General features: G+C 37.9%; 1 protein-coding gene across 12 annotated transcripts in view; it reads right to left on the reverse strand.

The window, feature by feature from the left end:
• The window catches only part of UTRN (utrophin), a 478,755-nt gene that overhangs the window by 102,066 nt on the left and 364,133 nt on the right, over nt 1-12,556 (reverse strand). For all 12 annotated transcript variants that reach the window (XM_076002898.1, XM_076002896.1, XM_076002897.1 and 9 more), the window contains one exon: nt 869-1,137. In XM_076002898.1, coding sequence (XP_075859013.1) covers nt 869-1,137 — 269 coding nt within the window. The remainder of the gene's footprint in view (nt 1-868; nt 1,138-12,556) is intronic.

A 12,556-nucleotide genomic window follows, 5' to 3' on the forward strand; every position in this document is an offset into this window, starting at 1 on the left:
CCAATGTATGGGCACAAAAGATGTGTATCTTTTGAAATAAAAATTACACTTATGATAGATATAGTCAGTCTAATAACTTCTAATTTTTCATTAGATTATCCATTGGTTTGATTCATGACTACCTAGTATATAGTTTACTATGCTACTACAAACCCTACTAGACTCTAAATCTGTTATATTTGTGTATCTTATTGCCTAAATGTCATTAACTTTATTTTGTAGAGATGCTCTAGAATATGGGAACCAAAAGCAGTCTAACCATAGGTCTACATCCTTAACTTTGGGCAATTCCTGACAACAAAGAGAATTTATATCTAAACCCTTTATCCATTAATACATTCAGACAATGAGATAAAATTTATAGATCAGAAGTACCAGTAAAACAGTATGCTTTTGATTAAACCTATAAATCCTACTACCAATTTACAAGAAATACAGAGTAGAGGGGAACCTGTATACTATACCATGTGGATACATTTCTGCAAAATCCACACTATGGGAATCACTACAAAACAATTCAACTTCTTCAACAAATAAATTGCAAGGAAAAGAAAAAAGAAATAGAGGGAAAATCTAGAGGTTCAAAGGGACTTTTAAAGTCTTTTTTTTAAAAAAAAACAGGCAAACAATCTATACAAATACAAAGAAAAATAAAAGTAAACTATCATAAAAGTCACGTAAGTGGTCATTTGGGGAGAGGGGGTTCTGATGGTGAGGGACATATGGAAAGCACCTGTTTGACTCCTGACTTGGGTAAAGGCTGCAGCAGTGTTGGCTTTATAACAATCCCTTATAACAATTCATATATGGGGATCTCTTTTAAGAAAACATTTCTTAAAAATTCTTTGGTAAAGGCAGCAATGCTGACCATGGTTTTTTCTATGTGCTCCTGCAGCGAGTCGATGAGTAAGTCTCCCACTGGCTTCCAGGCACTCCGCACAGACTCTGCCTCCTTCATGTCAGCGTCTAGCTCGTCCATAGCTCCCTGCAGGTCTCTGAGTTTCTCCAACGCCTTGTCCACTTGCTTTTGCCAATTGCTCGTAACAGCATTTAGACTTTCCCACTTCTCTTTGACTTCAGAAGACTGTTTGCGCATGGCTTTGGCAATCTTTTGGGCTCTCTCCTCGGGAGTCAATTCTGTGATTGAAAAACAACAACAACAACAAAACAGTATTAGTTTGGATGTCTGATTGTACATTCTGTATAGCCAAGTGGCATATCAGCATTTAAAGAGTTTCTTCCAGGTTTTACAAAGAAAGAGTTAAGAAAAAATTAATACAGGGTAAAAAAAAAATTTCTCCCCACTTTCTCCATTAATTCACCATCATACCCCAATATACACTCAAAACTAGAGGAAGACAGATACTCACATTAATAAATTGGCCCAAAGTTTTTTAGTGACTTTTGAATTTTATATATTTGTAAACCTTGAAGTGTAACAAGATGAATGAAGAAATAAAACAATACTTTGTTACTGTAAATTCAATATTGTAAAACCCAAAGAAGGTGTTTCATTTCATTGTTCTCAAGAAAAGTGTATAAGTATAATTAGTGGAGAATAGCAATAAGTCATGAAGAAAAACTCTCACACAAAATCAATTTATTGTGTCCTAAAATTAAATAACTGAAGACAAATAACATATTTTGGATACATCATCATCTCTAAGGCTGTTTGACAGCTCATTTTTAATAAAGGCCATTTTGTGTAGCCCAGAAGTGTAGCATGACCATGAACTTTTCAACAGGAACATAGTAAGATGTCAAGGACCATCCCAAATCCGTAATAGGGTAAGAGGGCTTCCAGAATGTCTGAAATAGGCTTTCAGACAAAAAGGGCAGGTATAACACAAGGCCAGGCCTCAGGGCGTAGGCGGGAAGAGCAAGCAGCCAGAACAGAAGCAAAGGATACAGACAGAAACCCAAGTCAAGTGCAAAGCTAAGAGTTGGAAACAGAGACAGGGAGCTGACAAGACAAGGGCAGAGGAATGTGATAAACACAGAGAGGACACTCTCAAAGCAGGTTAGAAAGGTCTCCTGCACAGCTGAACACGCCTGGGGCCTTAATTCCCTCTACATCTGACGATGCCACCTTTCCTGTCTAGCTGGTTTGACGATGACGGTGACATCCGACTGTCCACTGGAAACAGGCAGATCAGAAACACACAGTCAAGGTAAACTATAGACTAAGACAGAAATGCATATTCTTCTTTGTGGTAACCTCCCATCTTTCAGCATCAATCACATCAGCAATTTCCACTTCACCTCAAAATGTTCCAAATCATTTGTAAAATGAACGAAAGTTCATCAGACTTCATTCTAAGATGAACTACATCATAAGATAAACTGAAAAGTAAGCTCTTCTAAACTGTAACTTCCCATCTTCAATGCAAATTTGTCTGCCTATCTGGCTTTATTCAAATATTATATAAAAGTCAAGTTAAACGGGAGAGATACATATGTTTGTCTATCTAAATTTCCAGAAAATTCTAGACATCGATATTTAAACTTAAAAGTGGATTCATTGTAATAAATCTCTGGGAACCAAATAGAATATAAAGCTTTGGAAACCACAGAACGGGAGTTGGTGCCATGAGGCCACAGAGAGACTTGAAAAATCCCTTAACAACTGAATTGAGGAAAAGAAGAGAAAATATCACAACTGTTAGAGAGGCTGAATATACCAGCACAAGGTAACTTATGAAAATAAGTGAATTAGAGAACCAGGGTTGAGTAACAGCTGGGGAAGGAGGCAAGGAGACCAGAGAAAAGTCCTTAAATGTGCAACATGTCAGAACTCCAAGGTTTCTGAGAAAAAAACTTTCTGAAGAAAGGTATGTCAATAGACAGGCAAATCTTATTTATAATAAATCCTTATACCTTCAAGATTTTTATAAAATGATAAATATGTAATACTTATATATTTTTTATATAAATATAAAATACTACGTGCGAGATGAAAAAAATTATTCTTAGCCTCATGAGAAATGGTAACTTTTACTATTAAAACACCTGTTTGTTAATAAGTAACTTGGGCTTTTCAAGGATATATCTTAAGCACTGACTGTCATAAAAAAATAAAATACCAATTTCAGAATAGACAACTTAATTATGATGCTTTTCCTCAGATAAAGTAAAAACTGTTTCTGAGTCAGTCACTAAATAATCTGGCACAGAGAGACTCCAAATCCTGTAGCAAAACATCGTCACTGGCTTTGATTTTTTTTTTTTGGCTTCCCTTAACGTAAAATCTATCGATGGAGTCGTCCTTTTGTAGTATTTCTTATATAATCCCCACTCAAGCAGCTACTCAGAAGAAAAGCTCTATGTTCAATTCACCATCTGTTTCCCAGAAAGGAAACATATTAACTAATCACGTTGGAGAACGAATAAATGTGCCTCCTATTGCAGCAACAATCTCAGTTCAATGCATACTTTAAGCCAAGAACAGAGCGAAGTACAAAACAAAAACTTTCCAGAACATTTGTGAAACACGTAAGACGGAACATGTGAAATACGGAGTTATGACAAATTGAGGTAGAAAAAAAAAATAGAGAAACAAATTAAAGCATCAAAAAGGCAGAAAAAAAGAATTAAAGGGAAATTGATGCATTCTTTAAGAAGAAAAAAATCCTCTCATCTGTAAATCAAAGGACAAATGTTGTTTCAAATTTTCTAAATAGATATTCTGTGGTAAATTCTAAGGCCCTCATGCAAGAGTGAGGAATCTTCTCCAACGGCGCTTCTGAACTCTGGTGTCCTATCAGAAACCTCCTTGAGAGTGAGTGAGTTTGTAAAGGGTGGTAACAGAGGCCCTACCCCCAAAGGTACTAATTTAGCTGGTCAAGGTGAGGCCTGGGGTGGATAAATGTCAAAGCTCCCAGGTGGTTCTAATAGGTGTCAGGATGGAATGCTGCTAGGCTGCTGGCATATAAATTGACTTTCCTGGTCCCTGCCGCTGAAGCTCACAGGGCTTTTCCACTCCAGTGGGTTCTTGTGTCAACCCCACGCAGAGCATAGCCACTAAATATTGGAGGCCAGAGAGCAAACGAAGCTCAGTGATAAGAGGGTAATCTAATTTACATTTGAGAGACAGTAATAAAGGCTAATCCTAGAGACAGAGGAAATGGCAAGATAAAACTAAATAAATTGACTGAGAATTCTGAGACCAGAAGAGCATCTCCTATGTTCCTTTCCCACTCTGAAGTGTGTGTGTATGTGTGTGTGTGTGTGTGTGTGTGTGCGTGCACAAGCACACTGTCACTCTCCACTCTCCTCCTTCCAGACCTTCCCATATAACTGGCCACGGGTTGACAGTAGAATTACATTTAATTCTTGTATTTATTTATTTACTCATATTTATATATTTATTTCTTTATATGGCACGTATGCACTATGTAATATATTATAAATTACAAATTTCACACTTATTTTACATTTATACTTTATGATTTTTAAATAGCAATTTCTTTATCATGTTACAAAGATATTTAAGTGAGCACAGGTAACTAGGAAGAAGAAAGCGAAGAAAAAATAAAGAAGAGAAAGGATAGATCAATCATGATGTTTTTCTCTTTTGTCCCAATTACCTTGATTTCTTCAAACACGCAAATTAACAGTATAGCATTAACGACACACTTTCTTTTATACCGTGGCGGTAAAGACTATAATATGGTTCCCTGCAACACCGATGATAGCAAACAGGCCTGCACCAGGAAGAGACTAAGATTTGGGATCAGCCTGCTGACCTCTTGCCCGTTGCTCTTCCACCAGCTGCCTGATCTGCTCAGCCCAGTTTTATCAAGTGGAAACCCTATTTTCTCATGCTAGGAAAATATTTCATTCCAAAAGTCTATTTTTCCTCAATTCAAAGATGTCAGAAAGGCTGAGTATATCTCAAAGAAACTTTAATAGTAGAGGAAAAGAAAATCTCCTTTTGAGTGCTTATGCAAATTTTTTTAAATTTAATAATGAAAGTATGTTTCTCCCCTGAAATAATGATAGAAATCTATTAGAATCAGGCCCATATTGTTTTTAATAAACATCTCCCATATTTATTCTATTTTCTTTCTCAATTCTGGTGCTGACTCTTAAAAACTCCATTGTGACTTTAAAATGCTTAGATTCAACCTTATGTCATGAATGTTTTTTCCTTTCCATCTTGGTTTTGCAGTCCCAGTTTAGAGGCTGGTATATCTTCAATATATAATTACTGAATTGAGTTGAACCAAACAGAATTTTTTGGTTTACTTCTTATTGAGAATTTTAGCTTCATCATTTTAAGTGGACATCTTTTCATTTAATTTTTTCCCCTCCTTCCCATATCCATGTAAAGCATTTATAAAAAGTTATTATGAAAGGGGAGGATAAACCTTACAAAGTCATTTCAGGTATGGTAATTCCAAATATCTTATTTGTACTATTTACTTTTTTGCCATGTGTCTATAATCTTACTGTTGTACTTCACCAAAAGGTGAAAAGGAAATACTTAAGACAAACAAAGAAAATAATTTGCAACTTGCATTTTGACTGCTGGACAGTTTGGGGTAGGGTGAAATTATGAGAAAGTATGCCAGTTCCAGTACTAACTACTGTGTCATCCTGATATGTCCCTAACTCTATAAACCTCAGTTCCTATCTATAGAGCTATTGGCACATGCCTAGCACACCATAGGCCCTCAACGAAGGTTAATTTTTTTTGTTCCCTTTTATCATTTTATTACTGAGTCTGGGAGGCTGAGACATCTCTAGAGATTTCCATATAAGCAAACCAGGTTAATTAGCTAACAAGAATTCAAGGAAAAAGTCTTGACCTGCTCTCTCTCAATATCTCTCTCTCTTCACCTCACCTTCCACTTCTTTCTCACGCTCACTCTCTTTCTTAGTCTCTCTCATTCCATAAGCAAAAGATATTTCTAATTAAAATACTGGGCAATACACTCTTCCCATGTTTTCTGATTAAATGATTACAGTCAACTTAATCTCTCTGAAATGTTCACTGTTTTAGAGGACTCTTCCCATTTCCTAGTCTGTATGATGGCAACAATGCACTATGAAACCAGATTACAAGGACATCGTCAAGTGCCATCTGCTGATTAATGTTTTAATTATCTTCATCTAATAAATTATAAGATGACAATAACAAGAGGCTCCTCAGAGCAGATTAACCTGCTTAATGTGCAGCCTATGTCTTTCAAGAGAGCAATGATAACGATGATATGGGTGCATCCATGCTGCCAGGGGACTTCTCAAATCCTTTTTTTTCTTTAAAACAGAGAATATAGATAAATTCAGGGGAAAAATCAAGACCTCCGAAGTAAAGAGATTTAGGGCCACTTCCACAAATACCAAGTGCAAAGTATTAAGAAAGAGAACAAATGTAGAGGAACTAGGAATACAGCCCACACTCTGCAGGGAGTAAAATGGCACTTCTGACCAGAGGTCAATGGGGGCAGAACTGGAATCTAAATACAGTTATGTTTTTCTCTTCCCACAAAGTGGGCCAAAGTAGAGAAGCTCAGGGTTGAGCTGAGAAAGAAGCAGGGGCTGACCATTAAGGAGATGAACCTCCAGGGAAGAAGCAGGAACAGCAGCAAGACCCTGGAACGGACAACCAGGATGTCGCTACACAACCTGAGATCTCACTATTATTTCCTGAACTTCCCCACAGTAATGGCAGTTTTGTGACTTATTCAAATTCCTTATATGTGCTAACTGACAGCAGTAGACAGGTCACTGGGGGCGGGGAAGGGGCACGGAAAGAAGAAAAGCCAAGAGTGTAAGTTTCAGGAGGGTGAGGACATCTGTTGTGTCCACCGCTGTATCCCTAGTAACTAGAATACCCACTGGCACACAGTAGGCACTAAGTAAGTACTTGTTGTACTTACTTAGTGAATGTATAAGTACTTGTTGAATGAATAAATAAATCTCTGTACAACACCTTTGAATAAAAAAGGAAAAAGAGAGAAAATTCTCCCCTTTCTCCTTCAAGAATCAACGGACAGGAGTCTTAGATTAAAAGCCTTTTACTTCTTGCCACACTGCTGCTACCTGCTCCCCAGGCTGCAGTCCTGGCTAAACACAGCAGCTAACGACTGACCAAGCTACAAAGCGGGCAGGAGCTTTCTACCCATGCTTAGCCATTCTTACAAGTTAAGTATGTCATCTGTTTAGGTACTGCCTAAAGAAGTGACGAGTTTAACTGAAGAGGAGAATGTATGTCTTTGCTAGGATTTCACTTCCTAAAAAATGGCAAAACCTCTAATTCACTCTTGAAAGGTTCCAGCTTTCTACTAAGGAGCATCAGTAATAAATAAGTACCTCCGCACATTAGGAGTTAAGCATCCTCCTGTCCTTTTTGTTTAAATCAGAAAGTAATGTCCCAGATGCTGATTATAATAAAATACACACATGTAAATTATTGCCTTCTTTTTGTTAGGAGGCAAATGTGATTTATGGATGGTTGTAACACTAATTAGAGAACATAACAGATGGTAAACAATTAATTGAAAATGTTGTGTCCATCAAACTAACCTTTATCATATAATTCTTCATCAACAATGTTATTTGCTTATTTAAACAGGATTTCATTACTATGCCATACATTAGCATGAGAAAAAAATTTTTCGAATTTTTACCCAATCCATGGGCTTACTCAGCTGGCTCATGATATTTTAGGAAAGTTTAAGACTAGATTCACTAGATCCATACAGATATTACAGAATTTAATTTGTGAAGGATCACATTACTGCTCTGTAGTTAAGAATGCTGGGAAAGAAAGTAACGTTATATTTTTCTGTGCTTTTTCATGCATTACAACTTTACTAATCTAATTTAGATTTGAGAAGCTAATTAAATTATTGCCATGGTCTACAGGCCTGAAAGCAATTACTTATACCTCAAGTTTTCATATGAAAATGTAAAAGTCAAAGTCGAATATTGCCTCAACACCGTCTCCCTCCGTGTTAGGAAATCAGTGAACTGGTTTGTGAGTCTATTAAGCAATGTGATATTTCAGTAAAGAAAAAGCAGCATAAATGGAAAAGCAAGGAGTTATAAACATGCTTAATTACTGCATGAATTTTTTTAAAGTAGAAGAGTATGGAAAATAAAATCTTATTTCTACTGAATATCTACCTAGAAATACTGATGGTTTAATTGGTGGTTACGAGCATCAAGTTTCATGACATAAGCCTTTGTTCATATTTTGGCTCTGTCAGGTGACAGGATGCTTCTAAACCTCTCACACTCTCAGTTTCCTGATCTGTCCAATGGGTGGTCACAGTGCTCACGCCTCCAAGGGTTGTTATGAGAATTAAATGAAGCAAAGCACATAAGGTTCTTGGCATGGCGCTTGCCACATTATTATTAAATGTTGGCTTGTCGTGAACATCCTCATTTACTAACGTTTCTCACTTCTCCCTTCCCCTATGGGAACTGATGTTCCTTCACTTTAGCATTATATTTACAAAGGGACCCTGAGCCCCACGGTATTCAAGCTGAGTCAATGAGAGCCCTCTCCTGGAATGTTCTGGGTCTAAAGAAGGGTTAGCCCTTCCGGGTATGAGGCTGTGAAATGTAAGGTTGTGGGAAAGCTAAGAAAATGAAAACTTGTACAAACAAGCAGAGAGGAAAATATGGCAGGAAGTCTTCTGGGTGGCACTGCAGTCCCTGTGGCCAACTGTGTCCCTGCCATTACTGTAGCTTAGTTATGGGCCCAATGCACTCTCCCTCTTGCCTGTGCTTCCGGAAGCTGAGTGCCTGTCATTGACAACGAGTACCGTTCCAATCAATAAAGCTGTTATTAGGAAAACAAAAAAGCCCTGGGGAGAAAACACCCATTAATTTTACTAATCTAATTATTTCTATTAGGTAATTGTAATTTGGACTCATTTTATTAGACACACAAAAATATGTTGTAACCTTAAGTTATACAGAGAATTAGTATAAAAGTAACTTCTACTAAACTACATGACAGGCCGGGCACCGGTGGCTCACGGCTGTAATTTCTCAGTGCCAACCTCTGTCCCTGTCCCTGCCACTTCCATTTTGCTACTTACCTGTAATTCACTGGACATCAAGTTCAACTTATTCTAATGGTGTTTAAAGTACGAGTTAATACAGAACTTGGGAAGGGGAGGTGTCCAAGAAGACACAAAGCCTGGGCAGACCGGGGCAGACCAACGAGGCAAGAGCTGGAAGTCAGCTCAGACAGAACTACGGGCAGAAACGCCAGGACGGGCTTCGGATACAGGCGAGGAAGACCACTGCCTGAAGAACATCCTGAGAAGACCGGTGTCCAGCGGACATCGAGTGTGGGGAAGAGGGAGGCGTGAGGTGACACTGGGCAGAAAAGTCGAGGTCACAGCACTGTGCAGCCACCTGCACAGGCGGGGAGCTCAGATCCCATTCCAGAGGCCACGTGCAGTTTTTACACCAGGAGAGCAAATGCCAGGTCTGTGCTTTCGATCTGCCATTCTCACGTCTATGTTAATGGAGAGATAGTAATGAAGACAGTATTGAAATAGACCGAGCAAAAGACTGGTAAAAGGGCCTAAGATAGGGAGATAATATTAGTAGTGATTTTTAAATATTTTAAAAATACATACAACACTATAAGATAATTGATAATAGAAAAAAAAATTTAAGGACCTGGAAGAAAGAAAAGGCATTGGAGAGAAAAACCATGGTGGAGAGTATTTTCTGGAATAGTTACTTAAAAGGAAAGAAATCCATCTGCGTATTCCCTGATGGCATCGGACATGTAGCATACTCAAAAAATGCTTATTAAATAGAACCCAAAAAATCACAACATGATTTCTCCCTGCTGCAACCCCTCCAACACTGAGTTCTTTAGCATCACGCACACTAATGTTCACATGCTATTTCTGATAGCAGCTGTATATATAAGTCATAGTAAACAACAAAAGTATAAAAGCTATTATGGACAATTTTCTTTCATTTACTTTTAACAGCAGGTAAAATCAGCCAGCATTACAGAAAATAATATCAAGAAATGATAAAGCATAAAAATAGCTAATCATAAAAAAAATCCCGTAAAGTGAAATTCACTTGACTGGTTTTTTTTTTTTTTTCTTGTCCTCACCAAAGGTAGTATTTAAAAATGAGGTTTAGAAACATCCTGAATGTAATAGCAAGTAAGAACTCAAAAAGCAGTATCTTTTTAACCATTAAGTGACTGGACCCTGAAGAGAAGATACAGTGTAATGAAGCTTTAGTGATACAACGATACTTTTTAATGATATAAAGTAGCTTATTATTAACTTTCTGCAAAGTATTGGGGAGGCAAGAAAAGCAGATGAAAGGCAGACATTAAATGGATATGGTGAGATAAGTGAACTTGATTTTTCTCCCAAGGTTAAAAAAACAAACCACTTTTAGTAGTGCCTTCTTTCCTGCCATATGAAGGGAAAATGTTCTGCCTGAATTTCCAGGTCCTCTGTAGTCTGAACCATATAGCATAGACACACTCCCTGTCCCCACCCCCTGTCTAGACACCCACTGACCACCAGGCCGGCTGTCCTCTATCCTGTCCCCCAACATGGCCATCCCTCTTCCTATACCTGATCACTCCCCAGCCATACCCCAAAGGCTAGCTCAGGAGTCACCCTTTCCACTCTGACCCTCCAAGTCGTTCTTTCTTGGAATGCCCACATCACTTAGAACCTTCAAGACACAACCGAAAACCTAAGTATGTAGACTTTATTAAACATATTTGTTTTCTCACTCTTTGTGCTAGTTTTGATCTCCAACTAAACTGAAACTTTGTCAAGAATAAATGTCTTACACTGTATCCATTCCCAACAATGCTCAACCCCTGCATCCATTCACTCACTAACTGTGGTGTACACACCTGCTATACGCTGGACAGTATTCTAGATACTTCAAAATACAGCACTAAAAAACAAAACAAAACTGAAAAAGCTCTGTCTGCTGACATTCTGCGGGGGGTGGAATGAGAGGGAGAGTTCTAGGAGACCAGGTCAGGGACTTAACAAGGAGCCAGCCAGCTCAGAGCCTGTGAGACACAATAAGGAATCTGACTCCCCTGAGTGAGAGGAGGAGCCCTTGGAAATTTGCAGCAGAGAATTGACCTGCTAGGACTTATGTTTTCAAATCCTCATTATGGCTACTGCTTTGGAAATCTCTAATAAGGAAGCAAAGGCAGAGCAGGAACCTGTAATAATCCAAGTGAGAAGTGGTGGGGTATTAGACCAGGAGAGGCTAGTAGAAGTGTCAAAGGATCAGATTCTGGGTGCATTTTTACTGTTGCAATGACAGGATTTTCTGATGTAATGGATTTGGGTGACAAAAAAACAAAGGAGTCAACAGTGGCCCAAAAGATTTTGGCCTGAGCAACCCAGATGACAGAGTTGTATGAGGCAAGATGCAGAGACTGCAGGAAGAATAGATTCAAGGTGGCAGGAGAGGGCAGGAGTTTGTTGATAGATATAGGAAAAAAACTCCATAAATATTGATCACTTATTCCAAGTTGGGGTTTATTTGTGTTTCATCTTAAAAATCAATGACCCAATTACCATCTCTATTGTTCATAATATCAGTGTCTACAGTTATACTTTTATGAATTCAAGATTATGAGACAAATTCAGTTTCGATGAGTTCAACCCTTTCAAAAAAACACTTTACAAGTTGGGATTGTTTTCTTTCTTTTTAAATGTGGTGGTGGTGGTAGCAGAAGAGAGGAGAATCATTGTCAACCATCTAGCTCATAAAAATGTTCCTGTAATGGACTGTTATGTAAAGTCAGGATAGTAAGTAAAATAATTCCTTTATACCACTGATTTATACAGGCAGTCATGCATTCTTCATCAAAGTTTTATTGAGTGCCTGAGATAATGCGGGCATTGTATAGGATACAAAATTATTAAAACTAGATTCCCCAACTCAGGGCAAGTAAGGGAATTTCAACATCTGAAAACAAATCAATATGAATGAAAAGAATTCAAATGATGGAAGAAGAGAATGTAGCACAGCCATGACGAAACAATTCCAAGATCATTCAAGGAAGTAGATAACATACATTGGTCATAGAACTATGAAAATAGTTGTGAAAAAAATAGGTTGAAAAATCAGGAGGGCTTTTTTTTTTAACAAGACAAGTATCATGCTAGTGCCAAGAAGTTTTTTCAGTATGCAATGAAAAGTCAGGGAAGGAACATAAATACAACGTGATGGTAAGATTTTCTCATCAGTACTCAAGTGGAGGAGAAAGAAAATAGGCCAATGCTATGTGTTGCACACAGAGGACAAAACAATGTATTGGGATAAGTGCTACCAAAGTAGCAACTGATTCTGCTAAAACTATTCGAAGACTACATACAAAAGGCTGGGAATCTGGAATCAATGGTAGAGTGTGTGTGCGCACATGCGCACGCGCACAAGTGGGTATGTTCTGTGGGTATGTATGTGTGTATGTAGAAATAATACGTATATAATAGCGTACTCAAAAGAATAAGTATTCAAAGATAGAAATAACAATTATGAGTGATATGCAGACTGTGGGGCTTGATGAAAAGTA

Source organism: Microcebus murinus, chromosome 5, assembly GCF_040939455.1.
Source record: "Microcebus murinus isolate Inina chromosome 5, M.murinus_Inina_mat1.0, whole genome shotgun sequence".
Classification (NCBI taxonomy): Eukaryota; Metazoa; Chordata; class Mammalia; order Primates; family Cheirogaleidae; genus Microcebus; species Microcebus murinus.